We start from the raw sequence: 27,367 nt of genomic DNA, 5'->3' as shown, positions 1-27,367 counted from the left end.
TGGCTTAAGTAATACAAATAAATACATTTTCTAAGGTGTATAGCCGTGTTAAGAGTCTTCATATAAACCTTCGTGCTTGCTGCATACCCAGACCAGTTTCTTGAACTTGAACTCACGGCTAATGATGAGTAGATATACAAAGCATGAATGATATTATCATGAACTCTACTACATTAACACCCACAACATCTTCGATGTTCCACACTCAAATCAAACAGGCAGTCACGTCACGGGCGTCAAACTTACCCAAACGTCTCTCAAAGGCGCCCACTTTGAAGCAGTCGTTGAGGGGCGTGCTGTGGAACGACGATGATATCAGTTTGGCAGGCATTCTCAGACGGGCCCAGAAGGAACAACACTGAACACACAGTCAACAGTCAAATATGGCCAGAATCGAAAATGTTGAAATATTTCACTCGTTTGATTGTCACTTTGTTGCCTTTGCAGTATGCTAAATTTCACTTAGGATCGATCACTATAAACGGTATGGGTTCAGTCACAGCACAAAAGCCACAGAATCCGAAACCGAAACGAAAACAGCAGCAACAAACTGCGAGCGAATTTAACCACTGAAAACTCAATCAACTCGTGGACCAGAGTGGAACAAGCGTTGGACCAACGGCAAACCAAACAAAGTCATATCGAAAATACACCCACACACTGCAGCCCAAAAACTAACCAAAGACAGAGACAGCAACGGAGAGGTGGTCTCTGTCTACACACAATATTTGTTTGATTTAATTTTCGTGGGCCGAACTTGTCGAACGGGCTAAAAGTCGCACAGAGTCTAGAAATAATACTACGAGCTTGTTTGTCGTATGGGTATGGGTATGGGTATGTGTGTATTCCTTATGGACGCTATACACATATTTGATCATATTAATGTTGTTTGCATTCTTTTCGCTTATAATTTGTCCGAGAACGGGCAAATGGCTGACAAAAGGGAGGCAGGCAAATGGCTATGAAACACGAACTTTTATTTTTACGGATTGTAGAATAAAACACACCCTTCCAAAATCTTTCTTGCCTCAATTGACTTCGGCATTCCTCAAAGTAAGAAGCTTTCAAAATATGTCATGGATAGCTGTCACCTCCACCTTGAAGTATTTAGCTGTCATCTCATCACATCGAACTCTGACATTTCCATTTTACACACCCACAACAGCATAGACCAGGAGGGGGCAATGGAATGGAAACAAACGATTAAGACATCAAAGTCTACAAATAAATTCAACAAAAATGTTAAGGTTAGAACCTGACGTTCCTGTCCAGAGGAAGCGCACAACAGCACACCTGTAGAGAAAGAGAGAGACAGACTCTCTATGGGAGAGTGAGAGTAAACATAGAAATGTATTTTCCACTCAAACAATTTTGAGTTATATAAAGGAAAATAAGGTGTGACGCGATTTATATTTTTTTTGGCACACATTAATAACGAATATAATAAAAGCATCCAAAGTGATGGGGCCTCTGGGCGGGTTGGGATGGGGTTTGTTGGAAGCGAGATCGGGCAATTTATTTCGCAATACGCTTATAAATAGCAACAAATGGAAGATCGAACATGTGGTTGACTGGGAAATCGTTCATTCCACCATATGTGGACCTGCCCGTCGAATAGTTTTCTGTTTTCTGGGATGTGTCTGGGAAGGGGGTCGTAAAATAGGACAGGGCAGGGTTATCAGAACTTTACGCATCAGTGGGTCAACGTGGAAGATGAAGATGAGCAGAAGCAAACGTACATAAATATGTCCATATGCGTGTATGTATGCATGTATGTATGTATGCGAAGATGGTCAATCCGCTGCCCAATGTAACTGAATTTAAAAGACACTCCGAATATTATTTATAAGGAATGCACTGAAACGAACCCAATCAAAATCAATTGAAAGCGTTGGCTGGGGGAAGTTTCACTCAATCAAGAGGACAGAGCCTACAGAGCACATGACATACAGCAGCTGTTGATTTGGCAATGACAGCTTGCTTGCACAATGCTGCAACAAGAGAGAGAGGGAACCACTACATATGTGTGTATGTATGCATGTGCAGCCACAATGCTGTGCGAAGCGAGAGAGACAATAATGCAGGGAGAGCGGCGTGGGTGAGAGCGCAGCACAATGTTGTTGTTCTGCTTCTTCTCGCTTCCACCCCACCTTTCCTTTCTTCTGTGTTTTGTGTGTTTTAAATGGCTCCTTTTTTTGCACTTTCGTTTTCATTTGCTCTTGGTTTTGGTTTCTGTTGCTGTTCTGGCTTCGGTTTCTGTTTGTTGTTGCTGTTTTAAGTGCTGATCGATTGCGTACGGTTTAATTAAACGCTTGCACTCTCAGACGACACACTCAGGCACTCGCGGAACGGATCGGGACGGAACTCATTCGCGGACTCTCGAGTCAAAGCAAAGTTTCTCGGCAAAATCTTGAAAAGCAACTGAACAAACTGTAAAAACGTCGGCCGACAACAAACGGCGCCGATGCTGAAAAACTCAAAGCATAGCCAACTCAAACGGAAAACTCACTCAAGTGGCACAAGTAGTCGAGCGTCTCGACCCGAGAGATACCTGGTACTCAATGGAGGCTAAGAATGCTGATATGTTGTATGTATGTATGCATGAACGTGGCATTCAACATACAATTTAAAATACGAAAATAAAATATGTAAATGAAAATTGTGTAAGCAAAAATAAAAGTTAATCCAATCTGATATCATACGAGGTAGCGCATCCATAAATTGTTTGTTCTCACTTTCCTCTGCCGTTACCCTTGATTTTTACGAGTCCCGAGTACAAACACCTTACAGTTTACACATAAACAAAATAAGACACACAGATCTCTCTCTCTCTCATTCTCTCTGTCTCTTTATCTAATTTTCACTCGGCTGTATTGATGCTTTGAGTGGTTTTTTTTTTTGTAGATGAATCACTTGACTTTGAAATGAAAACTAAAATTAGTAAAAACAACAAAAACACAAAATGAGCAAATAGCAACTAATTGAAATTTATTTCATTCATTCTGTTTGGTTTTGAGTCTTATGGATCAAAGATTAACAGCATAGATTCCACAGCTCAAATTCCACAATGGGGTAGAAGAGGTTATCAAAAAGTAGAAACTGACGGCCCCTGACCTTTGTCAACTATGAGAACTGGTTCTGCACTACCAATCAGTCTTTAACGTGTTTCTTTTGTTGTACTAATTGTTTCGACTTCCGCACTGGGACTTATCAAACAATGGGGCTCAGGTAATAATCGAAATATTTCAAAATAATGTTCCATATTCAAGCTGAAATCTCAGTGTATTTTTCTCATTCTTTGACTAATGCTTTACAATGTTTCGGGGGATTTTCCTGTCTTACCGTTGTGAAACGCGCCATACATAATGGGTGTTTGGATATCCATACATACAGACGGACAATATGTACGAATACAGAGTGCATATACAGACAAAGTGTCGTGTCTGGCAATAAATAGAACAGCATTCGAATGAAAACCACTAACGCCCACTGCCAAGAATTGGTTTTGCTGTCGCCTCAATGGGCACAAATGATCTAATGATCTAATGAATGAGTCGCGTAGTAAGGTCATCGACTACCAGATACCAGATAGTAATACGAGGGAGTCACACACCTCCACACACATTCCGCTTACCGATTTTCATTTCAATTGATTCACTTTTCTGCTGCAGTTGAGAGATGCGGTACGATGAAGACCGCGCGGCGTCGCAGTGCAAACTGAATTGGAAGTATTTAAATAAAGCTCAGGTACCTGGAGAATCGACTTTGCATGCATTTGAGGTGCTGCTCGTCTTTCATTAGCTAACAGTACTAAAAACCAAATGTAAAATAAATGCAACAGTGTCGAACAGACGCACGGGCAGAATAATTACATGGGCGAGCCTCTCTCGATGGTGGAAAACTTCAGCTATTCGACATTTATTTACCCTTCTAGATGGGGAAATTTTAAAGGGAATTTTTGCTACTATCTTAGAGCCAATAATAGATTCGGGAATGTAAATATGTACATAAATGTAAGCGAATGTGTCTGAGAGACTCGCAAGGGAAGGCAAGAATAACGGCCCGCAAAGTAAGATGGAACTTAAGGTAAGACAGAGCAGCAATGAGTATACACACCCAACAGAAGGTCATAGTCCATGATCCAGCAAATACCATTATTATAAATTTAATAGTCCATAATATTATAGATCGACGTGACTGGCTATATTGTATATGCTGGAAGGTAGTGTAATAGACAGTCTATCCAACGCGGACAGGGAGCGGAGGTTGTGCATCTTTAGTGTTACAATTACGTCACCCCCTTCCTATGTGTGTGTCTGTTTCCTATAAAAGTTGTTTACATAGCCGACGGGTCGACCAATTTGCTGTTAACTTTAATGGAGACTGCCCCAGCAATTCCTCTCACATGCTGTTAAATTTTCGTTTATTTCTCGACCATAAATGTACGCTGTAGCTCCTAAGTTCTAGGATCCAAAACAATGTCTAATAATTATGGTCTGGATTTTGTTGTTGTTTCTGGGACACTACACAAAATGGGAATTTAACACGAGTTGTACATCAATTCTACACCGCGAAATGAGTGCCAGCCGAAGCCCCAAAAGTATACCCCAAATACGTAAGCAAATGCTACAATTTATTTTGTATTCAAATTAAATCACACAATTTCTTCAGCTGTAATTAAAGATACTTATGTATCAAAGATTTCTTTGCTTTTCACACTCCTTATACATAAGCTGCCTTCTGTGAAATAAACTCCCCAGAAATAATGTTTGCAGATGATTCTCTTTAGAGGCTGAAGCTAGATCAAACTTTCTTTCAGCTCTGAGTAGCATATTTTTGGCAATTTTAATTAAATTGAAATTAAATACCGCTTGTCAAGGAACAAGATATAATCTTACCGAATACTCGCTTATTGCATTATTTCCACTGAACTCGACTAATTCAAAGTCACCTCTCTGAACCTCCTACCCGAATGTTAATCGAACAAAGGAAAGGCAATGAGGGTTTCGGTGAAATGTTTAACAATTGTAATTAAAAAGAAAACACACATTCAACAGAAATTCCTGCACGTAGCCCTCCAGTGACAATCCAAGCATTCAGTGAGCAAAGAAATGCTGAAGTTTACGGTCCTATTCCTCGGTTTGGTATCCAGCGCACAGGTGTCCTGGGCCCACGAGAAGTTCACCATTCAAATAAACGATGGTAAGGAGAATTCAAAGTGAATTAAAACCGAGTGAAAAAATGTGTGTTTCTGTGGGAACAGGCAATGCGATTGGTGCTGTCCTGAAATCGGAACCATTCACCAAAATCAACGAGGGATACTATTTCTTTGGAAGGGAGAGAGTCAACTGGTATGTGGCCTACGAGAAATGCAGGGAGCTTGATGCCGAACTGGTTACCTTCGAGACAGACGGGGAGTTCGATCACATTGCCGGCTATCTAAAGGCTAATGCCGATCGTGACAACTACTGGACCTCTGGCAACGATCTGGGCAGCACGGGCACGCACAAATGGTTCAGCAATGGCCAGAGGATCAACAGTATGAGATGGGCTCACGACCAACCCGACAACGCAGGCAACAGGGAGCATTGCATTCACTTGGGCTACATATATGAGGACTCACAGCGCTTCGAGCTTAACGATCGTCCCTGCGCCGATGATGCCAACAGTCTGTTCAAGTTTATTTGCGAGGCACCCAAGCTGGAGACTATATCGATTGTTGTGTGGAAGTAGGATCTGTCACCTGCTAGTGCCAAAGTGGACTTGGAACACTATAATGGAATACTTACAGCCAGGCAGGATGCCCTTGCTCCGAGCTGTGCGATATGGCTGTCGCGCTCCTGGGTCAATTTTTCCGTACATTGTTCTATCCATTGTTCACGTTCTGTTCCACTTTGTTGTCAATAAATAACCAAGGAACTGTCTAATGACATTTTGTATTTTGTATTTGAGGTTTGTGTTTTTCTTTGTATTTTGTGTTGCTTTTTTGTTGCTGGCTCTCATCTACCGGCAGCTAAAACTTTTTCATTTGAATTATTTATAAGCGCATTTTTATTTTTGGCCTTTCGGGGCCTTTCGACGACGGATTTGTCGTTTTGTTTGCATTGAGTTTTGCCTGTCAGTGTGGATTTTGTTGTGGATGTTGTCGATGGTTCGTTGTTGTCGTTGTCGACAGAGCTTTGCCCCCCCCGAGTCAAACTAAAGAAAGTGAATTCATGCTCCAGCAAATGGTTGTCTAGGGAATGGAATGCATTTGAGAGAATGGAAGCGATGAAGCAGTCCATCGATTAAGAGATATATTGAATGTAAAAGAAATTAATCCACAGAAAAATTACTAAACTGAAACCAAAGCATTCCGATCTGTTAATCTATGTGATCAATGTGATCTGTGATCAAAAGCCAGATGGCATTATCTACAGAGCAACCAAAGATGGGAATGGCTGATCTATGGATCCAACAAAATTTACGATACGAGCAGATACACCCAATGTACATATACTAATACTAGATCTATGGATCTATCCATAAAGACAGATTTATGGAATCATAAAAATGCCGAGAAGGAACATGCATGCCACACATTTTGTTTCGTTTCAAACAAAACACATAACGACGACGACACATTGGAAAAGGTAAAAAATAATAAATATAAATTCTGAAACTAGAAACAAAGCAAAAAAAACCAACGGCAGGAAAGTCAGGATAGGAAAGGGGTGGCAAGGGGAAGATAAATCAAGGTTGCCAAATTACGTCAACGCCAATGATTGGCAAACTAAAAATATAACCAAAAAAAAAAAAAACAAAAACAACAACAAAAACAACTACAATTTCTGGCGATGTCTCTCGGTCGTCGTCTTTGGATCTTTTTCCTGTCTAACGAAGGGAGGTCCAAACTAGGGAAGGTTAATTGAAAATGCTGCAATAGATTTCCGCAGAGACTTGCCAAGAAAGAAACTATCTGAGGAACTCACTTTCCAGGCTATTTTATAAACAAATTAGTTTCCCTTCGACCGAAAAGCACACCTGAGGGGAGGAGGCATTACATTACTCCGTGCGGATGGATGATCGGCAATGGCAATGACGTTCGTTTTGGCAATTGTTTGGGCCAATGGTCTGGGGTCTATTTAAAAGTCAAAGGCACGAAAGGAAATTCCACGAGATCGGCGCGATCTCAATATAAATATTTTATTAGCAAGTAGATAAAATGTGTGCGTGGATGCGGATTGCGAGTGTTGACCTTGCTGAAGGCGCAAGAAGGTGAAAAGAACAAAACTTATATTGAACTTATATTTTGGCCTTTCTGCTGATAAAATTCTGCACAATTTATGGCAACGCATTGACCATTGAGTAACACATTGTGATAAGATAAGTACATAAGCACCTAAATGCTGAAAGAATTGTCTTTTCTTTTCAGTTTTTAAGTGCACTTTAAAGTGAACTGATCATTGTCCAGCAGATGGAAACAAAACAAAACAAACACTAATTGAAATTTAATGGCTTGGAGATAAGAATCATTGTGTTAAATGTGCCAGAGAGCGATCGAGAGAGAGGAACCTGCTAAGCAGCAATCGAAATTCGAAAAGCGATGAACTCATTTCACTAAGAATAAGACAGAGGTGCTAAGTAGTCAGAGATTAAGCGTGGACTGAAAGATGAGAAACGAGCTTTAGATCAGCGATCAGAGCGGATCGGCCATACAAAGGCATCATCTCTGTTTCGGTGGCATCCGAGAGATTCGAGAGATACGGCGGGGGGCTAAACAAAATGCTTCACGTGGGTGGGCAGGCAGGGCATTAGGAAAGGGGATTCTCATAAGTGCATTCGATTGAACACTTTGTCAGACGGTTTGCGTTTACATCATGCTCCAGCGTTTTCATTTGCTTTCGTAACCCGAGATGCTTTTGTAATTTTCCCCCTAACAAACGAGGGGAAGTCGATGCATCGCTACCACTCACTGCACCACTCTTTTCTTTTGAGTGCTTAAAATATGTGGAATATGTCATAATTTTAATGGATTAAGTGGGCACAATTTAATTGATGTTGTTGGTATTTTGTATTTCTTTCGGAGCTTTTTCCCCTCCAGAAATAACCAAAACAAATTTCCATCTCAACGCCTACGATCTGATATCTGAATCCGTTCGGTCACAAAATTAATGACGCGAACCAAATTTCTATGCAGTGCCACATGGGGGCAAATACCTCATCTATTAGATGTCGTGTAGCTTTGCTAATTGGATCCATAATTAGTGCAAATTAAAGATGTTTGAAGAAAAACATTGTAGACGAGCAACGTATTCCTTAATCTAAACAAATCCCAAATTATCTGTGGACCTAATTTGATGTATCTAGTTTTTAGCTACTGGCAACATTCCTTGCTTATCTATTGTCTCTTATCTTTGGCTTTCTGTTTGTTTTATCTGCCATTTGTCAGTTTTTCTTGCTTTCCTGCGTTTCTATTTTCTCCGAGCAAAGTAAACAATTTCCCACGCTACCACCTGCCGCAATATCACCAACAAAGTTCCAATGACTTTTCATACATTTTTTTACGCGTTTTTTAACATTGAACACTGGACTGATATTGCGGGTTTTTATTGTTTTTTCGCTTCTGTGCTCCCGGGTTGCAGTTTTCGACACTTCCACACAATGCACTTGGACAGTTTGTTGTCTCCAATATTTTGTTAGAATCGAAGATACGCGCGCGCGTCGCGTTTTCTATTGAGTTAAAGGCGTCGCGAGCGACTAAACCCGAATGGGACCCGACCCCAACAAATAAAGCTCCATTAGAAATAGTCCGCTCTCTGAGAGAGCCCCAACAGATAGATAGAGAGAGAGAAACACCAAGGGAGAGAGGTAAACAATCTGATGACGCTCTGAGAGATACTATGTGGCCGATTTTCGTTTTGCTTTTGGAGTCGCTTTCATTTTGTTTCGTTGTGCCTGCAGCAGCCGAAGCATCGACTAGACCGCAAGTGGGAGGCGCACGGAAAAGGAAACCAAAGCGGAGACAAAGATTGTCGTACGGTTGTTGATTGTGCGTGCGCACAGTGTGCCAAGAATTATTTGGAAAGAACGAACCACCTTCCGCATGTAGTGGAAATCGTAAGTGAAATCATTTTAGTGAGATCAGTTTGAATTACTGCATTACCTGGGTGCTGTAGTGATCTGCGGTTTGGTGTTTTGTACCAGTGTGCTGCTGCTGTTGTCTAGATCTATAGAGTGGCACTCGCCAAAAACGCCAACGACCCTTAAAGCCATACATAAACGACCTGCACAGTCAACAGCTCTTACAGTGCGCACACGCAACACGAACAGAGCCGGTCGGGCAGCCGGGCAGACATTGCGTGTCGAGTGGGTAGGCTCCATCAATGAAGTGGGCGCGCACTCACTAATGGCTGCAAAATTGATGCAATTGTGGCACAAGACGGAAAAGAAGAGGAGCACAAGCATCAATTTCCTGTAAGAGATGGTGTTGTTGTTCTGCAGTCGCTCGTTATGTGAACATTTTCACTGGCTGCAACCCACTGTGCGTAGGTGGATTGTCAATCAGCCAGCTGGAATTTCGGAGTTGCATTCGCGTGTTTGTGGGTGTGTGTGTGTGTGTGTGTGTGTGACTTGGCCTTTCTTTACTTTACTCATTTCTCAAGAATGTCTGATCAGCCAGAAACAAGCTTGCACACACTCAGCGACTGGAAAACAGCAAAGAATTGTGTCATAATGAAAATAAAGTAAAGCTTCCAGATTCGCGTATGAGACGGCAACTTTTTTTTGCTGATGATGACTAAAAGTATGCGCGAGGTGGTGGTCGTTCCAGAGAATTGACTTGGAAGGAGAGAAAACAAAACAAAATAAATAAGAACAGAAAACCAGTCGGATATTCGCCCGGATCATTAACAATCCCTTGAATTCTCTTCTTTTCGTTTGGGAATCGGGAAGAACCACACCCTCGCACACTCTTGAAACGGCACTGGAGAGACGATATCGTTTTGTGTGCGACTTCCAGGAATGAACAAAGCAAGGAATGCAAAATTCAAAATGTAGCTATGCCCCAGTTAGTACATGCCAATAAGAAACAAAAATTAAGATTGGTAATCACATATGTAGCTGGTCTAACAAGATAAGAATCCAGTGTCCAAAATTATTCATCGCCACTTGGCTGGCAACCGTTGTCTATGGCTGTCACCAGCCTGGAATGCTAATTAACTGTCCGCCACGCAACTGACCTTGAGCAGCAGCATAAGTTTGTGGTTTAGGTATGTATGCTATGCACTGACGGAATTTTTGCAAGAAGTTTTGCTGTGGTGGTGGGGAAGTGGTTCACTCACCTAAGTCATCCATTGTATTTGCTGTGGATTGTGTGTGTGTGTGTGTGTGTGTGTGTGTGGCTGCTCCAATTTCCAATGGGGATGTTGCCGCACAGTTGACTGAAAGAATTCGGCACCAGCACACGAGTGCCTAATTGATTTTGATTGATGGTAGAAACCAAGCCAACACGAAAATATTAATCCACGCAAACACTTTTCACTAGCACTCCGCCGTTGCGAATCGTGGAGTTTGAGCTCTGCTCTTGGAATTGAAAATAATTTCTGTCTCTACGTGATACGTGAGTTTCGCCGCGAGTTGGAGACGAGTTTTATATGAATCACTAATTTTGGAGCGGCGGCGGCGGCCATAAACAATACAACATCAACACGCACACACATATATAAGCAGTGGTTGGGGGGGCCAGCTGATTGAACGATACTATCGCGAACCGAACTATTGGCTGACAGTTCGTATTCCACAACACCACTCTTCAATACCAGTACTAGAAACCAACCACCGGACTAATACAAATTGACGCGCCAAAAATGTGTTTTTCTCACAAAGTTTTCGTAACTGTTCTTATTTTAAGAGTGTTTTGAACTACCATTTTATTTCAGAAGAACCCAAGATGAATCTCTTGCAACTCCACGACGACTGTTTGGACGATATTTTACTACATTTTGGATTCGATGAGCTACTGCCGCTTTTTAATCAACTAAATAGACGTTTCGATGATGCCATTGAACGGCAACTGCACCGATTTCGATACTTTCAGTTCAGCATGCGGCACCCCCCAGCCTTTAATGAGGGGCTTATGCTGTTACTGGGTCGCCATTTGAACAGCCTGCACATAACGGTGGGTTACTCGACCAGCGACAAAGATATCCTTAAATACCTGAATCCCCTGTGCCAAGGGGCGTCGGAGAGTCTCCGCCTACATGCGCTCAAATTAGATCATGCCAAGTGGTCGCCCGATATCGTGAACGCTGTGTGTAAAGTTGCAAGCTCTCTGCTCTTCCTGGACATGCGTCACTGTGATGTGCGGGACTATCAGATAACACGTCTCTTGGAGTCGGCGGATAAGATGGAGGCGCTGGCTCTGCTGCATGTGCACAATCAGACGGGTGAATCTTATCTGCAATACAATATACTCAGAAAGATGCCGGCCTTAAAACTCATCCATATAACAATTCTCGGAATATTGCCGTTCTCGCCTGAGGAGCTGTCGCAGCAGTGTCCGCACCTGAGCTTTCTGATTAGCGACCTGATCAACAGTGAATTGAAAATCTACGGACCACCAGCTTACCTGCAAGACTACTATAAATATTACCATGCATATTTCAAGACCCCCTGAGTGTTCTAAGTAACATTTTAAATTACCTCAAAACAAAAACGGAAAAAACACCAACAATTAAATATCAAATAAAACAGCAAAATCGAGGATAATTATTTAAGATTACGGTATATTTACAGTATATTTTGAAGATGCAAGGGTATATTTCGGTATATTTCCTATTGTCTGTCGATATATTTTATCGATACTCGCGGTCACACTAGCCGGAATTCTTGCGAAATTAAATTAATGTTTTTGGATTAATTAAAAAGTACGGCAAGGATTTCACAATGGTGGTTCGCTCTTACAATGATGAGCTCAAGTATCTGGAGAAGATCAACGACCACTGCTGGCGGATCAAGAAGGGCTTCCAGCCGAACATGAACGTCGAGGGCTGCTTCTATGTGAACAGGCGCCTGGAGCAACTCATGCTGGAGGAATTGAAGAACTCGTGCCGTCCGGGAGCAGTGGGTGGCTTCCTGCCCGGCGTCAAGCAAATCGCAAATGTGGCCGCCCTGCCAGGTATTGTGGGTCGCTCCATCGGCCTGCCCGACATACATTCAGGCTATGGATTCGCCATCGGGAACATGGCCGCATTTGACATGGATAATCCCCTGTCGATAGTGAGCCCTGGCGGCGTTGGCTTCGACATCAATTGCGGTGTCCGCCTGCTGCGCACTAATCTTTACGAGAAGGATGTGCAGCCGGTGAAGGAGCAGCTGGCACAGTCTCTGTTCGACCACATACCTGTGGGCGTGGGCTCAAAGGGCATCATTCCAATGAACGCACGCGATCTGGAGGAGGCCCTGGAAATGGGAATGGACTGGTCGCTGCGCGAGGGCTACGTCTGGGCCGAGGACAAGGAGCACTGCGAGGAGTACGGCCGCATGCTGAACGCTGATCCCGCCAAGGTTAGCATGCGGGCTAAGAAGCGTGGCCTGCCGCAGCTTGGAACTTTGGGCGCGGGCAACCACTATGCAGAGATTCAGGTGGTGGACGAAATCTACGACAAGTGGAGCGCCTCCAAGATGGGCATCGAAGAGAAGGGCCAAGTGGTCGTCATGATACACTCAGGAAGCCGTGGCTTTGGTCACCAAGTGGCCACCGATGCGCTGGTTCAAATGGAAAAGGCCATGAAACGCGACAAGATAGAGACCAACGATCGGCAGCTGGCCTGCGCCCGCATCAACTCTGTTGAGGGACAGGACTACCTCAAGGCCATGGCAGCGGCTGCCAACTTCGCCTGGGTCAACCGCAGCTCCATGACCTTCCTCACACGCCAGGCATTTGCCAAGATGTTTAACACAACTCCAGACGATCTCGACATGCATGTCATCTACGATGTCTCCCACAACATCGCCAAGGTGGAGAACCACATGGTGGACGGCAAAGAGCGCAAGCTGCTCGTCCACCGCAAGGGCTCCACGCGCGCCTTTCCTCCTCACCATCCACTGATTCCTGTGGACTACCAGCTGACTGGCCAGCCCGTACTCGTGGGCGGCACCATGGGCACCTGCAGCTACGTGCTGACTGGCACAGAGCAGGGCATGAAGGAGACCTTCGGCAGCACCTGCCACGGAGCTGTAAGCTAAATCCCAATCTCTCAGCTGTGTCCATATCTCATCACTTTACGACTTCTTCTAGGGTCGCGCCTTGTCACGTGCCAAATCCCGCCGTAATCTTGACTACAAGGAGGTGCTGGACAAGCTCGAGCAAAGCGGCATTGCCATACGCGTAGCCTCTCCCAAGCTAGTCATGGAGGAGGCTCCCGAGTCGTACAAGGATGTAACCGATGTCGTGGACACCTGTCACGCTGCGGGCATTAGCAAGAAGTGCATCAAAATGCGTCCCATTGCTGTTATCAAGGGCTAAAAGCTGTCTGTACTCGTAAGATATTTATTTGTGATTAAATCGACGAAGACTTATAATGACAAGATAATTTGTCGCTTCAATTAAAACATTAAATTGTAAAGTAACAGGTCTCAGCTTTTTTTTTGGTCACTCTAAAAGCTCTCTGTTAGCGGCACTTTCAGCTGGTGGGCACACTCCCGCATGGTAGTAAAATGTAAAGGTGCGACCCATCAAACCAGCTCTTTCGCTCTCTCTAGCACGTTGAGTGTTGTTACAAAGTGAGAGTGATTGCTAATTCATTATACTTTGCACTTATTTCTTCAAAACAATTTCCGCTTATGCGATTCTGTATCAACTTCCGCCATCTGGGAGCGGGTGGAAAACAACTTAGGCCACCAAAGTACCTGTCAAACAATTCGGCTATGCTACCACGTTCCTTCGTGCTCTCCTCTCTGTTAGTCGTCAGCTGACATTCACCGCCCGCTCGACCCAACCGAATTCAACTTGTCCCGCAGCGCGGTTTTCCGTTTCGAATTTTTTTCATTTACATTTTTTCCATTACCCTAATTGCTGTTATTAGAAGAGTGTACAATTTATGCATCTGAAAAAGTGATAGAAAGTCGACTCAAAATCGTGGGTGCATCTAACAAATTGAAAAGTAATCACATGTCACCAAAGCGGAGGGCTTTGCTAGCTGCGCAATTGTAAAGAAAAAGTTCAAGCAAATCCTACACACCGTTGCCGGGCTTAATTGTGGAAGAAAAATAAACAAAATGACAAATATGCGCCCACCGCAGAAATCCAAGCTGCTGAAGGTCGTCATACTGGGCGATGGGGGCGTGGGCAAGTCTGCCCTGCTCACCCGCTTCGTATCGAACCGTTATGAGGAGAACAACTTCCATACGATTGGCGTCGAGTTCATGAACAAGGATATCGTGGTCGACGGGGAGCGGTACACCCTGCAGGTGGGTTTGGTTCTGGCCACAGAATATTTCGCTACAGTTGGGTGAGCTTGAAGGCTGAAGAAATCGTCAAGTGAAGCGAAGATCCCTTTCGTTTCCAAAGATATTTCGCTAGATAGAAGCTATTAGTTACGATCCATGATGATCTTAGTAGAGTTCTTCAAATGTCAGTGGAGTGGTGTGATCGTAACTGTTACACACGTAGACAACGTTTTTTTTTTTTGCGTTCAGCGGTCAGCGCAAGCGTTTAAAAGTTAAACAACGATCGAGCATTGTTTTCCGCTCTGTGCCATCCACAGTACTTGAGTTCGTAGTTGTATTTGTTTCATCTAAGCCCCCTATGCACACACACACTACCACAATTTGTGCTCAATTAACATACAGTTAGGCATTGCAAAAAATAAAGAATGAAAAGAAAATAATAAAAACAGTTCCTTTGCTCGACATCAGAGTGTTTCATCATTCGTCGCGTTTTGTTTTCTGCTCCCAGTTTGTTTTTCCCTTTATGCTGCCATAGAAACATGGAAATTAAAAAAAAAAACAAAACAAACAACAGTTTTGAGAGAAGCTTATGAATATGGAGAGCGGCGGCGCGTCTCAGTGAGCAAGCAAAGTGCAGTAAATGGCAAAAGAATGTATTAATGATTTTAATGAATGCAATTGATTCATTGGAAAGCAATAGAATCTCAGCTTGTATGAGTAGTGCTTGGGGAATGTTACATATTTGAGGAAAATTGCAGAAATATTTGTTGAAACTTTGTTGTGGTTTGTCATTCCCCATTCCCCACGTGGTAAGTTCTGGAAAAGAATGCCGGTTCACGGTTCGCCGAATCTGTGCAACAACAAGAAGCGGGAATCCAACGTTTCTCATGCCAAAAAGCAAATACAAAACAGGAAATTCTCTCCAAGTATGGGTTTAATGCTAGGGGTTATTGCCAGTAAAGACGTGTATTTTCCCCTTGCTTAAACTCCGAAATGTTCCAAGGAACCGACAGAGCTTGCCATGAAAGTCGAACTGCGGGGGCAAATTGTAAAAACAAATAACTGAAAAAGACATTGCTTCTTATTTATTTTGTTTGTTTTGATTTACTTATCTGCGGCACTTCGTTATCAATCCCTTGGGTTGGATTTTGTGGCAGAGACAACCTCTGATATCAAATATTTGCAGAGCAAATAGTAAGGCATGATATGAGTCAGTGTAGACGGTGATTTCTGGCCAAGGTAGCAAATGCATACCTAAGAAACGAAAGAAACGAAAGCAAATTTCAATATGAATCTAATTGAAGGTTCAACCAGAATTTAATTGATGCATTTTCTTTGTTTTCGCACAAGCTAGATATGGGATACGGCTGGACAGGAACGTTTTCGGGCACTGCGCACTCCCTTCTATCGGGGATCGGACATTTGCCTGCTCTGCTATGCCCTCGACGACCGGGACAGTCTGCGGGGATTGGGTTTGTGGCGCAACGAGTTTCTTAACTATGCCGACGTGGAGGCGGACAAGTTTCCCTTCATTGTGGTGGGCAACAAGGTGAGTGGAATAGCCCATTGAAACAGCCACATATAAAAGTAATTTCCCAGCAATTTGTTCTTCCGCGCAGAGCGACATCCAGCCACACAAGCGGCAGGTCAGCTACGAAAGTGTCCAGCAGTGGTGTGCGGAGCAACAGATTGCCTCCCACATAGAGACCTCCTCGAAGGCAGCGATGAATGTGAGCGACGCCTTTGTGCTCGGTCTGCGCCAGTGGAAGCACTTGGAGTGTGTGGCCGAGGCTGAGCTTCGCCACAATGGCGACACCATTGACTTGACACGACCCATACGCCTCGTGCAACGGCGCCTCTGCTGCACAGGAGGTGGCGGCATCAATAAAGACGGTGATGGGGATGGCGACGGCGATGACGCTGCCATGCGCACCCCATCCAAAAAACTGTTTGGACAGAAACGCAGTGCACCAAAGGCGCCAGCTACCAATTACCGACTATGAGCATCGAAGCTGTCATGTCACGGGAATTTACGCTTAATTTAACCAAGCGGTTAAGGGTTCGCCTCAAGCTCAAGGACGAGCTCTGAACCACACGCTGTGCACATTCCACAACGGAGGAGACAAGGAGTCGACCAAAAAGTCATTCGATATGACGTACAATTTGTATCGATTATGCCTAAGGGTGCGAATAATATTATAAATGAAGTTAGATACGAGTACTCGTATAAGAGATGAAGATTGTATGAAGATTTTGCAGTACAATGATCCACCACAATGATTTGTATTAAGTAACTCTCTTATGATATTTTTGATACTATTCTGAAATTATTTTGTGTGCTGTAAAGCAGTTCAGTCACAGAAACTAAAGGAAATTGAAGCTGACATTTGCCCCCTGTTTACAGTGTATAGTTTCCAAACTCAGAGGTTTATGTATCTGCTGGTGCCTTAACCTGTATCCTCCCCTGCATTTTATATATAATATATATAAGTGCCTTAAAAAGGAGCAGAACACAATGCAGTTGATGTATTTTTCTTTTATGCACTGTCTGAATAAGTTGTGAAATATATTTGGAATACACTAACGAGTAGATTTAAGTAACGAGACACCCGAAAAGCTGTTATAGAATCTCTTTCGATTCCATAAAACAGTCTCCAAAAGAAATGCTTTATATGGATACGTGTGTTTATATTTCAACAATTTTTATAATAAGTATTTTAACACAATATAAATACGCTTACCCCGGATTAAATATATAATATGTACGAGTATGTATAACACTTTTGCTGGATTGGAATTGAATCGATTAAGACTACGGCAAACTCTAGGCGCTGTCACGGGTCGCGGGACAAGCGTATAACAGACTGAGTGCTTAACTATTATATGCCTAAATCATTCGTAAGTGTACATAGGTGTGACTGTAATTGTGACTGTTACTGTGAAGTGGACACTATCTGGGCATATTGGGTAAATTATCACTTGCTGAAGACCCTTGCTGGAGCAATCGCTTTACTTCTTTTTATAGCCATACGAGTTAATGGCATCAAACTCCTTGTCGCACTTGAGGAGCAGCTTATACCACTCATCGCCGTTAACGCGCTTGAGTTCGAGGATACCTCCATAGGCAGGGGGCAGGCACTTGGGCGACATGTACTTGTGCAGGGAGTCGCGATCCGTGCCATGGAAAATGATGCGGCCGCGCAGCTTTTCACGCAGGAATGGCTTGAAGAGGGCAAAGACCACGTTGAAGATTTTCGGCTGATTCACAATGTGTATAGCCTTGATGCGCAGCGGCACCGCGTCCTGCAGCCAGTCTACTATGCGCTTGGCAAAAGGCGGAGTGAACTGCCAGGTCTGCTGCAGACTCAGGCCATCCATGTCGAAGATGACGACGGCGCCGTGTATCTGGGTCTCGGGCTCCAGCATGGCTGCCTCCAGGAAGATGACCGCACCCTTGAACACCTCATCCAGTGAGACCTGCTTGTGCTTCCAGCGTTCTGTCAAAGGCAAATGACAAATTAGAAACCATAACGCTGGGTTAACCAGTGCCACTTACTGCCCAGCTCCAGTACCAGAACGCGACGTCCACACTGATCGCGATTGGGAAAGACTGTCAGAATGTTGCTCTGGAAGATGTTGGCCTCACCCGAGGGCTTCAAGTTGTTGTACACATCCGAGTGCTTCACCTTGAAGGAGTAATAGCGTTTGATCTGCGAGAAGAATCGAAAGATAAGCGATGATCAAATTGTTATTTAGGATAATGCCTACCAAATCTCTGGCGCTGTCCGGATAATACTTGCAGGGACGCAGGAAACGTATAAACCATTCCTGGTTGTCCTTGGGATAGAGAAGATCTTTCTCCGCTGCAAACAACAATCAAATTAGTATTTGAAAATATATTTATATCAGAGTCTACAGTCCAACTGCAAGTCTAACGAACTGAACTTTGAGTCGAATGAAACTAAAATTAAGGTGATTAAGTTCTCGATTCGATGCACCCACATATATTATTATGAAGATCTACGATCGTAGAACTAATCATTACATGACAATCCCCCCAGCTAGACAACAAAACTACGTTCTATAACCTTCCCTTCGAATATATAACCTGTGATTAGTGGCATGAGATTGTCAAGCAATGAATTGGGGAAAACTGATTTCGTATCCATAAATATTAATAGATGTTTCAGCACTCACCCTCCAGCAAACGTGCCAGATCCTTGGCGGCCTCCTTCTGGCGTTCTGGAGTCTCGCGCAGCTCCTTGATGGCCACCTCCTTGCCCATGGCCGTGGGTTCGCCCAGCTCAAACTGGAGCGTAAAATCCCCCAGCTGGATCGACGGCATCTGATCTAAGTCCGACAACATGGTGGGCACTCCTGAAAGGGCGAGGGAGAGCAAAATCAATTAGCATGCAACAAGCGAAAGCTTCTGTACTTTGAGCTCTGAAGTGTGTTTAAGGTTCTAAGCGCGCTCGATGTTTAAAGCAACCAACTAAGTGGCTATGTATTAGCAGCGATTGGCAATTAGCTAGCCATATATGTGGAATGCTAAGACGATTCAATTACTTACTCATTTTGCAATTTGTTCGCTACTTTTCGCTATTTAATAATATATATATTTCTGACCGATTTCTGTGCTGCCTTGTGACAAATTGTGCACTCTATTTATAGGGTAAAGTAGAGAGAGAGAGAATTTGAATTTATTACGGAACCGGCTTTGAAACTGCATCGAAGACAACTTCCCCACTTATTGATCGCATTATTGATCACCTGGCCAACCTGGCCCTCACCTTCACCTTGACATTCGCATTCGCATGGATGTCGGAAGCTAAATTAAAGCAAAGCAAAGATTTTGCAACATAGGAAACCATGGATGCCCATTGAGGGCAATTTCTACAAATCTGCGGTGATATTTGACCGAAAGACCTTGAACTGATTTCAAAGCTTCATAAATCTTTCGACAAGTTCTACTTGGATGAGATTCTGGTGGAACGAGTTTTAAATTGCGAGTAAAAACAAGTACCCGGACTAAGTATATGACTATCTATCTGAAAATATATATTTAAAATTGAAATTGAATCCATTGGAATTAACACCACAAACTGTTCATTATATGGAGCAGATCTACCACGATCTTGGTGATCAAAACCAAAACAAAAGACTTGGAAATTAGCATCAAAGGCATGGGCCTAGGTCTGACATTGAATCCACTTTGATTAGTTAGGCCAGGTGATTCGTTCGAGATCTTTCATGCAGAGATGAAGCTTCGTCGCAGCTTTGCCAAAAATCGTAAATATCACAAAATTATGCATGGCACAATGGGTGCATGGGTGTCTGAGGCTGGGAAAATACAAAGTCTAGTCGAATAATTTAAGTAGTACGCACAGAGCACAACACAAATGGAAACTTGTTTTGCTAAACGACTTTGACAAACCGCGATTATTGGCCAAAAAGGTGGATAAGACTAAGACAAAACGCGTGCAACGGTGCCGAAAGCGCAGATGAAACTGTTGCGGCCAAAAGAGCGCTGCGGAGATTTTATGGCAAGCCAAGAATCGAAACTGGATTTGGAAGAGCGTCGTAGTAGCAGCTGCAGCTACAAACTTCGGAGCTACAGCTACAGCTGGAGATGGAGCTGAAACTGGGAGAGCAAAGCTCGGTCTGAACTTGAGCATGTCATTCACGTGTGTGCCAGCCAGAGAAGAGAGAGACGCTGGGGCTGGCCGGGTGCATCATCATTGGGAAATATTGCCAACAAAAGCCGGTTTCGATTTCAGTTTCAAAGTTTTCTCAGCTGGGATATTCCATGGGACAACATACCACAAATTCCCACTGGTTCGCTTTTCTTCGAGTGTAATTGCACAGCAGAGCAGAGCAGTCTGTAGTCTGTAGTCTATAATAATCTGTTGTCTGTTGTCTGTTGTCTATGTCGACGCTGACCCTGAAATGGTGTACTATCCGGTTTCAGTGTTGATGTCAATTAGTGCTTACACCTGTCCGTCCAGCAGCAATCATATTCGAGGCATATTTTGTATAATTAGCACGTCTCCCTTCAAGCAACTGGCCACAGCCCAGTTTTCGTCGCCTCGTCGGTTTTTGGCCAAGACGCACGATCAATCGCACGATCGCACGTGCAGAAGCTTGAGTCCCATTCATGGTTTTACGCTTCGTTATGCTCTCGTACTCTCGTTTTCGTTTTGGGTATGTATTTCGTTGGTCTATTTTTAATGACGAACTTGAGCTGAAAACTGAGAGCCAGCCACAAGTTGGCTGCCATAAAACCGTGAAGATTGAGATTGCGGTAAAGTAGAAGAGAGAGAGAGAGAGACTGGGGTTAAGACCGCATGCAATGTCAACCTGTGCCCTTCGTTGTTGTTTTTGCAAAAAAAAAAAGGGGAATACAAAAGACAGAAACTGGAATTGTAAGACCTGGCAATGGCAATGACAAGTGCTTTGACCTTACTCTGCAAAAAAATGGTTAAAATGTACATAAATATGTAAATATTGTACATACATATGTACATACAAGTACGAGACGATTTGTGTCTGTGTAATTCACAATTCGGCTTGAGTTGGGGCATAAACCTGTTAAAGGTACATACTGCCGACTATTGAATACCCGCTAGTCGCCTTTATTTATTTTGCACTGACTCACTGACACCTCACTTTTGCGATGGGAATGTCCATTTACCGGTACTCGTTCTAAAATTTGTGTATGCCTGGAAAGTCTGTTCTGTTGTGCGGGAAATCGTAAATGCCTAATTCTGTTGTTACCTATATACAACTTCCCCAGTATTTGGGTTGTCGTTAACCAAAATATCAATAGAATTGAGGAGCCTGCATGCGGTAACAGTACACACACACATACACACATGCATACATATGTGCATACATTTGCGAGCATGTGTACTAAAGCAACGCCCACAATTGTATTTAACAAACTATGTTAATACCCATGAATGTGGCATTAATTTATACGCCATAAGTGGCTTCACTGTTTCTCACCCGAGTCGAAAGCCGCCACACGAGATAGAGCCACCTCCGCCAACGTGTACTGTTGGGGCAGGCCGCAGGTTGCAGCTGCAGTGCTCAGCATCTTCATGCTGATGCGAACCAAACCGCGAAAGACCACTCACGAACACGCGATGCAGCAGAGCAGCAACAATGAAAATAAATTAATATATTTTAAGCAACACAAGTCCCTGCATTAGCCGGTCACATCGAACACGAGCACACTCGAAATAGGTCAATGCCAGCAAGTTACTGAACTTTACATGATGTTCTCGGCAGCAACCGAATGGGCATGTAAAAGCAATGCTCGCAAAAATAAGTACAAAAGCAAAAGAGAACAACTGCACGAAAGGCAAAGCAGTGACGTTTATGCGCTACCGTTGCAACTTGTTCGTGTATTGGTGCACTCACTTTGGGTTATCTCAAATTTGGACTTGACTTCATATGATACCCTGTAGAGACGGGTTGAGCGGGAAAAAGCTTTAATGTGTAATGTGCATTGTTATGCTCAGGCGGACATTGAATTTGTAATTGTTCAGGCTCAAAGAGCAGCAGCAAAAACCCGAACAAAAGAAACCAAAGAAAGCGTGTGCTTTGTTCATACGTTGAAACGGAAACTTACCGAAAGATAGGTAGGTAATTAATCGAAATTTGGGGGCTCCAAGTAAGTGCTTGTACATAGATCCTTCTCTTGTGGTCGCTGTTTGTGTATCTGGCTAGAATCTCGTTTAAAGACTGGAAATATAAAGCGGCTTGGCAAATCATTTTATACCCGAGCAGAGTCTATGTATAACGATCGTTACACGTACTCGTACATATGTACATCAAAGTTATCAAGAAACGAACTGGCCAGGCCAGTGAGAATAGTCTGTCATATTAAGCCACATTTAATAGGCCATTAAAGGCAGCCAGAGGGAGATAAAAGCTAAGTCAGGTCAACCAGTGGCAGTCGCAAAGAGCACGGTCGTGGGTTTTCTTTTCGTAAATCAAGTTCAAAAGTCGCGCGGGTGATCGTGCTCGTGTCGGAAAGCACTGAAAAAGCATTTTATGAAGTCAAATAATGTACGCACTCTTTTCTTAGTTTTCTGCTCGGCCGAACGCATTGTAATGCATTTAATATGCACTTAGTACGTTTATACTCGACTTTGGTTTCTTAACTGTTATACGCACTGTTATATCATCTCGTATACATTGTTCTTGCAGTTTCTCGCAGTGTGTAGCTTTTGTTCGTCTTCTTCTGGTAGCTGTTTACATAACATACGCGACATAAACGCAATTAGAATTGAACTTTTGAACGCGCCTTCAGTACACACAACTAGTTTCAAGACTCATAACCAGTACTCCTCGACTGTCATATACACACATACAAATGCAAATACATAGTCTATGTACATATTTATAAAACTTGTTATAAATCTCTCTTACGGGTCGCTTCAAATGGTCTGTCTGTCGGACAGGCGTAGTTAATACTTTAGTAACGAATGGCCAGCGCGCGTTTACTTTCAGCTACGGGGATGGCTTGGTTCAAGATCTCTTCAGTCTTGGGATAGTAAACGAGACGTGCCGAAGTCAAAGTCGAAGTCTAGCAGCGATCAACTATGGGATGGCGATGGCGATGGCGATGGCGATGGAGACTTGTGTGCCGTGCCCGCGATTCACGACCAAATGAACAACTGACGGGTGGCGGGCAACGCAAACTCATTTGCCTTTGGTTTCAAGCTCGAGCAATTAATTAATTATTTCACTGCTTGTTGTGTTTCTAAATGTATTTCTTGCACTTGCCTAAGCTGAGCTGAGCCCATTCTGCCCTGCTGTGTCCACTCGTCCGACCCACCTGAGTCCGTCTGTCTGGCAGTCAGTCAGTCGTCAGCTAGGCAGTCACCTTCATGCGGGAGCTACGTCAGCTATGAAAGTCCAGTTCGGGATTGCGCCAGGCAACCAATGGCAATTAGCTTAGGCAAAGTACAACATGTTGCTGAATGTTGAAAGTAACCCAATGATGGCATTAATCAATTTACAAACACGCGATCTGGCCCGACAGCCTGCTGATGCTAATACGCTGATCAGAGCAATAGGCAATCCAAATTGTTATCAATTATGTACATGCATTTAATTTGAATGTCAAATTCGGGAGGAGAGAGATGGACCCTCATACAATGGAGTGGCCCTTAGAGCTTAAGTTTAAGATTACAGATTACAATTAATGAGAGAGTTGCTCCAAATATCGTTACACTTATGGCTAACTACGGGAAATCGATCTACTGACGACTCTGTGGTTACAACTACGAATTATCTTTGTATTGTCGAGTATAAAAAGTTACATTTTCACTAAATGAGTTGGATATTGTGCATTCAATTGTTGCTAGATATTGCTTACGATCGATCAACTAGAAAAGCGCTCTCTCTCTCGAGTGGGGGGATTTTTGAGACTTACATACAAATGGGTTGGATTAATATGTCAACGATATTCAATGCTTAAGTCTTTAGTGTCTTTCACAAAGTCGTTTGTTTCACTTGCTTTAAGTACAGATCAAATCTATGTAATTTAAATATTTACAGCACAAGCACCGGACCGGACCGAGGAGGGACTGTTACACAACGGAAGTCGGCTTGATACGCCTGCGACTCCTGCTGCGCCTACGCGATCATTTTGGTCGTATCTTCTCATACATAAACTTCTGCAAATGCTTGTTGTCCGGCTGCATGAGTTTCTTCTTGTTAAACTCGAACTGTGCCAGCGCAAACTCGTAGAGATCGTTCTCCATTTGCCAGATCTTGGTCTTTTGTATGCTCTTGATCGTGGATTCGCTGGGCGGTAGCTTTGAGGATGTCACGCGTAAATGAGATTTATTTGAGGTTTGATAGTGCTCACGAAAGCCATGGAAGATTCTTGAAACAAGAGAATAAAATGTACTTTCGTATACAGTAGACTGAAAGCAATGTTACCTGGGTAGTGATCTCTCCAGCAGATCTACAAATTCATACATTTGCTCGGTGACTCCGACTAGAAAGTATTCGTTGACCAGATTGCGCTTGGCCTGGTCGAGTGCCCAATCGCTGCCGGGTTCCCAGCACTCGGCAGCGTGGCCACAAAAGAAGGGTATCTGCAGCCACATGTTCTTGGGATCACAGTCTGCTTGCTTTTGGATCACGCACTCGTCGAACGTCTAGACAGACAGAATTGAGTTAAAAATTATAAAGCCTGAATTTGGATCGTACTCACAATTTTATTGCCCGCCTTCTTTCGCACTAAATTCGGTCGATAGTTGTCGCCAAAACGCAGGAAGTAGTAGTAGGAGACCAGTCGGTCCAGTGGCTTTCGCACGAGATTTATGTAGATGGGTTTGTGGGCTATTTGGAATCTGAAAATTACACTTTAGGCAATGTATGGTATGCGGGAATGATATTGAACTCACTTGGAGAAATCCAAAAACGCCATGTGACCGTGGTAGAGCGCCGGCTTCATTTCATGCCACTTGGAGACATTTCGCACAAAGGCGATCTGATTTGGAAGCGACAGAACATGCATATTGGCAGTGACGTTAATGTGCAGCACGTGGTATTTGTTGAGTTTGCACAGATCGTAAGCTATGTTGACGAAACTGGTCGAGCCCGTCTTTGGCACACGGTTGTAGAGCACCACCAGCTGCTCCTCGTAATCGAAGCTGTCCACAACGGCGGTCGCAACAGGAACACCCAAAGATTGCTCCAGTGCGCTGCCACCCTCCGTTCCTTTGGTCAGCGGCTTGAAGGCTGCTCAAACAATAAACTCATTAACATTACGATCCCAGATAAGATGCAACAAAACAACTAACCATTTTCCAGGCGTATTTCAGACCAGAGCAACCAATAGCCAGCGCAGGTCAGAATGCAAAGGGCGATCAGTACCAGCCAGTGTGTGGGGCGCAGAAGAATAAACATCTTGAGCATTTTCCTATATTTCCGCCGAACGAATTTCGCTAATGGATGTCAGTATTTTGCCACATTTTAGGCCAGTATTTAGCCTAATTCTGTGCTGTTTTGCTTATTTTGTTTGATTTTCTGCAATAAACTTGGTCTAGAATTGGACAACGTTGCTGAGCAGCTGATGAAGCAGCTGCTGGAGCAGTGCTGCATAGCGTGCTACTATCGCCATGTGCCCGCCAGAACTACGATTTTTAAGATAATAATTATGTTTTTATTTTTAAAGGAACATAATTAAATTAAATTGAAATAATTCATTTTAGATCGATATATTAGCACCGCGAAAAATTCTAGCCAGGAAGTTGCTATATATTTCGTTTGTGTGGAACGTAACTAAAACAAGCTGGCGAATCAGCTGTTTGTTGTAAACAGCGCAAATGGTGAAAAGTGCAATGAAAATTCAAACAGCCAAAAAATGTACTCTGACGATGAAGTATTAGTGATATTGGCGGCATATGTTGCTGCAAAAGAAAAGGAAGATCAGATAAATATAAAAGGACAGAGCAAACGGAGGCGCCCCAATTGTTGGGTGAACCCTTACTTGCAGCTGAGGAAAGAAAAGGGAAGATTTCAAAATGATGTGAGTATTGTTATAATTAATATCTCTTGTTTCACGTAAAATAAACATTTCATAGTTTCAGAATATGGTGCAGAACCCGACAATGTTCTACCAGAACTTTAATATGAACGAAAGCGAGTTCAATATCTTATTTTCATTGGTGGAGCCACATTTAGTGCCGAAGCGCAACTCACGCCCGGACGCCATTCCACTCAGAGCTAAATTAGCCATTGCACTTGAGTAAGTCTACTGCAAGTCTTTTACTATGGAATGAGTACTCACTACATCGTTTGTGTTAGGTGTTTTGCGACCGGAGACTTACAGTGTCACGTTGGCTCGACCTATCGGATAAGTAAGCAACACATGGGCCGGACAATTGATCTGGTGTCTCACGCTATTTGCACTGCGCTGCACGGAGAGTTTCCGAAATGGAACTCTGAGAACATGCTCAAGTGGGCCACAGATTTTATGGAGCAATGGAACTTTCCAAACTGCATTGGTGCTATCGATGGAAAGCACTTAGCCATCAGGGCACCACCTAATAGTGGCAGCGCATTCTACAATTCAAAAGTAAGTCAATTACCTCAGGCAACGTATGTACCTAGGTATATAACTAACCTTTTCCTTTCTTCTATAGGGCTTTCACTCAATTGTGCTTATGGCGGCTTGTGACGCCTCATATAGGTTCACCTACATCGACGTTGGTGCTTACGGGAGTGAGACCGAAATGACTGCCTTTTCACATTGTTCGCTTGGAAAAGCAATTTTATCGGGCAATGTCACATTTCCGGAGGATGGCATGCTGCAGGGAGTGCGTACTCCATACTATATTGTTGCGGATGAGGCATTTCAGTTGCACAAGCGCATAATGAAACCATATGGGTCCAGGAAACTATCCAAAGCTGAAAGGATTTTCAACTACCGGCTAAGTCGAGCTCGTCGTTGCATTGAGAAGGCATTCGGAATTCTTAGCAATAGGTGGATGGCTGTTCCAGACACTTTACGCTGTGGCCCAGACAGAGCGCAAAATGTAATAGTGGCATGCTGCTATCTTCACAATTATTTGATGCGCGTAAGCCCAAGAGAATATGGCGCCAGGGTTGAAAGCCCATTAATTCAAAGTGCAGCAGACCCTGCTACTGAATCCTTTCGTGGTCGTGTCCAGGACTATCCCAAACATGTTAGAAATACTATTAGGGACTATGTTAACTGTGCAGCTGGGTCAATACCTGGGCAGAATGAATCTGCTGGTGTATTTCGATAAAAAAAACAAATACATTTCAAATATATATAACGAGTTTATTTAATAATCGGATGGCAGCTGCGTCTGGGCATGAAGCTGCCCCTTAGAGAACAGCATATTGGTTATCTCCACCTCGGTTGCTGTTTCTAGCATGCGGCTGA

General features: G+C 43.5%; 8 protein-coding genes across 20 annotated transcripts in view; 5 read left to right on the top strand and 3 right to left on the bottom strand.

The window, feature by feature from the left end:
- Window positions 1–10,494, bottom strand: part of LOC117587637 (paxillin) — a 33,997-nt gene extending 23,503 nt beyond the window's left edge. For 2 of the 9 annotated variants that reach the window (XM_034278514.1, XM_034278520.1), the window contains exon 1: window positions 3,635–3,659. In XM_034278514.1, the coding sequence (XP_034134405.1) occupies window positions 3,635–3,644 (10 nt within the window). In that variant the 5' untranslated portion in view covers window positions 3,645–3,659. Of the gene's footprint in view, window positions 1–246; window positions 476–2,297; window positions 2,423–3,634; window positions 3,660–5,789; window positions 6,178–10,322 lie in introns of those variants that run through there. The other 7 variants (XM_034278509.1, XM_034278518.1, XM_034278513.1 and 4 more) reach the window with 7 other exon arrangements.
- On the top strand, window positions 5,079–5,927 carry LOC117587653 (C-type lectin 37Da-like). Its single transcript, XM_034278543.1, has 2 exons — window positions 5,079–5,202; window positions 5,264–5,927. The coding sequence occupies exons 1-2, from the start codon at window positions 5,112–5,114 to the stop codon at window positions 5,731–5,733; spliced, it is 561 nt and encodes a 186-aa protein (XP_034134434.1). The 5' UTR covers window positions 5,079–5,111; the 3' UTR covers window positions 5,734–5,927.
- LOC117587650 lies at window positions 8,946–25,823 on the top strand. Of its 2 annotated transcripts, XM_034278541.1 has the most exons (3): window positions 8,946–9,099; window positions 10,920–11,665; window positions 25,813–25,823. In XM_034278541.1, exon 2 carries the CDS (start codon window positions 10,931–10,933, stop codon window positions 11,654–11,656), a length of 726 nt encoding a protein of 241 aa, XP_034134432.1. In that variant the 5' UTR covers window positions 8,946–9,099; window positions 10,920–10,930; the 3' UTR covers window positions 11,657–11,665; window positions 25,813–25,823. The 2 variants fall into 2 exon arrangements, with proteins under 2 accessions (XP_034134432.1, XP_034134431.1); XM_034278540.1 differs by lacking the exon at window positions 25,813–25,823 and having other exon boundaries at window positions 10,920–11,724.
- On the top strand, window positions 11,844–13,611 carry LOC117587640 (tRNA-splicing ligase RtcB homolog). The gene is made up of 2 exons (XM_034278525.1): window positions 11,844–13,218; window positions 13,280–13,611. Exons 1-2 carry the CDS (start codon window positions 11,926–11,928, stop codon window positions 13,505–13,507), a joined length of 1,521 nt encoding a protein of 506 aa, XP_034134416.1. The 5' UTR covers window positions 11,844–11,925; the 3' UTR covers window positions 13,508–13,611.
- On the top strand, window positions 13,948–16,737 carry LOC117587649 (ras-related protein Rab-9B). 2 transcript variants are annotated; one of them, XM_034278539.1, is made up of 3 exons: window positions 13,948–14,451; window positions 15,785–15,979; window positions 16,030–16,278. In XM_034278539.1, exons 1-3 carry the CDS (start codon window positions 14,260–14,262, stop codon window positions 16,132–16,134), a joined length of 492 nt encoding a protein of 163 aa, XP_034134430.1. In that variant the 5' UTR covers window positions 13,948–14,259; the 3' UTR covers window positions 16,135–16,278. The 2 variants fall into 2 exon arrangements, with proteins under 2 accessions (XP_034134430.1, XP_034134429.1); XM_034278538.1 differs by having other exon boundaries at window positions 13,952–14,451; window positions 16,050–16,737.
- On the bottom strand, window positions 17,098–22,182 carry LOC117587645 (alpha-tocopherol transfer protein-like). Of its 2 annotated transcripts, none has more exons than XM_034278531.1 (5): window positions 22,064–22,182; window positions 18,628–18,807; window positions 18,199–18,293; window positions 17,987–18,140; window positions 17,098–17,927 (listed from the first exon to the last, which is right to left on the bottom strand). In XM_034278531.1, the coding sequence occupies exons 1-5, from the start codon at window positions 22,119–22,121 to the stop codon at window positions 17,440–17,442; spliced, it is 975 nt and encodes a 324-aa protein (XP_034134422.1). In that variant the 5' UTR covers window positions 22,122–22,182; the 3' UTR covers window positions 17,098–17,439. The 2 variants fall into 2 exon arrangements, with proteins under 2 accessions (XP_034134422.1, XP_034134421.1); XM_034278530.1 differs by lacking the exon at window positions 22,064–22,182 and adding an exon at window positions 21,436–21,590.
- Window positions 23,527–25,514, bottom strand: LOC117587643 (heparin sulfate O-sulfotransferase). The gene is made up of 5 exons (XM_034278529.1): window positions 25,257–25,514; window positions 24,858–25,194; window positions 24,665–24,803; window positions 24,388–24,608; window positions 23,527–24,330 (listed from the first exon to the last, which is right to left on the bottom strand). The coding sequence occupies exons 1-5, from the start codon at window positions 25,369–25,371 to the stop codon at window positions 24,087–24,089; spliced, it is 1,056 nt and encodes a 351-aa protein (XP_034134420.1). The 5' UTR covers window positions 25,372–25,514; the 3' UTR covers window positions 23,527–24,086.
- On the top strand, window positions 25,813–27,250 carry LOC117587642 (putative nuclease HARBI1). 2 transcript variants are annotated; one of them, XM_034278528.1, is made up of 4 exons: window positions 25,813–25,984; window positions 26,046–26,203; window positions 26,263–26,533; window positions 26,601–27,250. In XM_034278528.1, the coding sequence occupies exons 1-4, from the start codon at window positions 25,820–25,822 to the stop codon at window positions 27,225–27,227; spliced, it is 1,221 nt and encodes a 406-aa protein (XP_034134419.1). In that variant the 5' UTR covers window positions 25,813–25,819; the 3' UTR covers window positions 27,228–27,250. The 2 variants fall into 2 exon arrangements, with proteins under 2 accessions (XP_034134419.1, XP_034134418.1); XM_034278527.1 differs by having other exon boundaries at window positions 26,040–26,203.
- Window positions 27,251–27,367: the final 117 nt, after the last annotated feature.

Source organism: Drosophila guanche, unplaced genomic scaffold (genome assembly GCF_900245975.1).
Source record: "Drosophila guanche unplaced genomic scaffold, DGUA_6, whole genome shotgun sequence".
Taxonomy (NCBI): domain Eukaryota; kingdom Metazoa; phylum Arthropoda; class Insecta; order Diptera; family Drosophilidae; genus Drosophila; species Drosophila guanche.
This window is presented reverse-complemented; position numbering and strand designations above follow the sequence as displayed.

Excerpts from the sequence above, each read along its gene's own strand:
- LOC117587653 (XM_034278543.1), top strand. The coding sequence starts at position 5,112 with ATGCTGAAGTTTACGGTCCTATTCCTCGGTTTGGTATCCAGCGCACAG. Across the intron at positions 5,203-5,263 it reads CACCATTCAAATAAACGATG|GCAATGCGATTGGTGCTGTC; the intron begins GTAAGGAGAATT and ends CTGTGGGAACAG.
- LOC117587650 (XM_034278541.1), top strand. The coding sequence starts at position 10,931 with ATGAATCTCTTGCAACTCCACGACGACTGTTTGGACGATATTTTACTA.
- LOC117587640 (XM_034278525.1), top strand. The coding sequence starts at position 11,926 with ATGGTGGTTCGCTCTTACAATGATGAGCTCAAGTATCTGGAGAAGATC. Across the intron at positions 13,219-13,279 it reads GCAGCACCTGCCACGGAGCT|GGTCGCGCCTTGTCACGTGC; the intron begins GTAAGCTAAATC and ends GACTTCTTCTAG.
- LOC117587649 (XM_034278538.1), top strand. The coding sequence starts at position 14,260 with ATGACAAATATGCGCCCACCGCAGAAATCCAAGCTGCTGAAGGTCGTC. Across the intron at positions 14,452-15,784 it reads GGGAGCGGTACACCCTGCAG|ATATGGGATACGGCTGGACA; the intron begins GTGGGTTTGGTT and ends CGCACAAGCTAG. Across the intron at positions 15,980-16,049 it reads TCATTGTGGTGGGCAACAAG|AGCGACATCCAGCCACACAA; the intron begins GTGAGTGGAATA and ends TCTTCCGCGCAG.
- LOC117587645 (XM_034278530.1), bottom strand. The coding sequence starts at position 21,532 with ATGAAGATGCTGAGCACTGCAGCTGCAACCTGCGGCCTGCCCCAACAG. Across the intron at positions 18,294-18,627 it reads TCTGGCACGTTTGCTGGAGG|CGGAGAAAGATCTTCTCTAT; the intron begins GTGAGTGCTGAA and ends TGTTGTTTGCAG. Across the intron at positions 18,141-18,198 it reads CGGACAGCGCCAGAGATTTG|ATCAAACGCTATTACTCCTT; the intron begins GTAGGCATTATC and ends TTCTTCTCGCAG.
- LOC117587643 (XM_034278529.1), bottom strand. The coding sequence starts at position 25,371 with ATGCTCAAGATGTTTATTCTTCTGCGCCCCACACACTGGCTGGTACTG. Across the intron at positions 25,195-25,256 it reads TGAAATACGCCTGGAAAATG|CCTTCAAGCCGCTGACCAAA; the intron begins GTTAGTTGTTTT and ends TTGTTTGAGCAG. Across the intron at positions 24,609-24,664 it reads AGAAGGCGGGCAATAAAATT|ACGTTCGACGAGTGCGTGAT; the intron begins GTGAGTACGATC and ends CTGTCTGTCTAG.
- LOC117587642 (XM_034278527.1), top strand. The coding sequence starts at position 25,820 with ATGTACTCTGACGATGAAGTATTAGTGATATTGGCGGCATATGTTGCT. Across the intron at positions 26,204-26,262 it reads AAATTAGCCATTGCACTTGA|GTGTTTTGCGACCGGAGACT; the intron begins GTAAGTCTACTG and ends CGTTTGTGTTAG. Across the intron at positions 26,534-26,600 it reads GCGCATTCTACAATTCAAAA|GGCTTTCACTCAATTGTGCT; the intron begins GTAAGTCAATTA and ends TTTCTTCTATAG.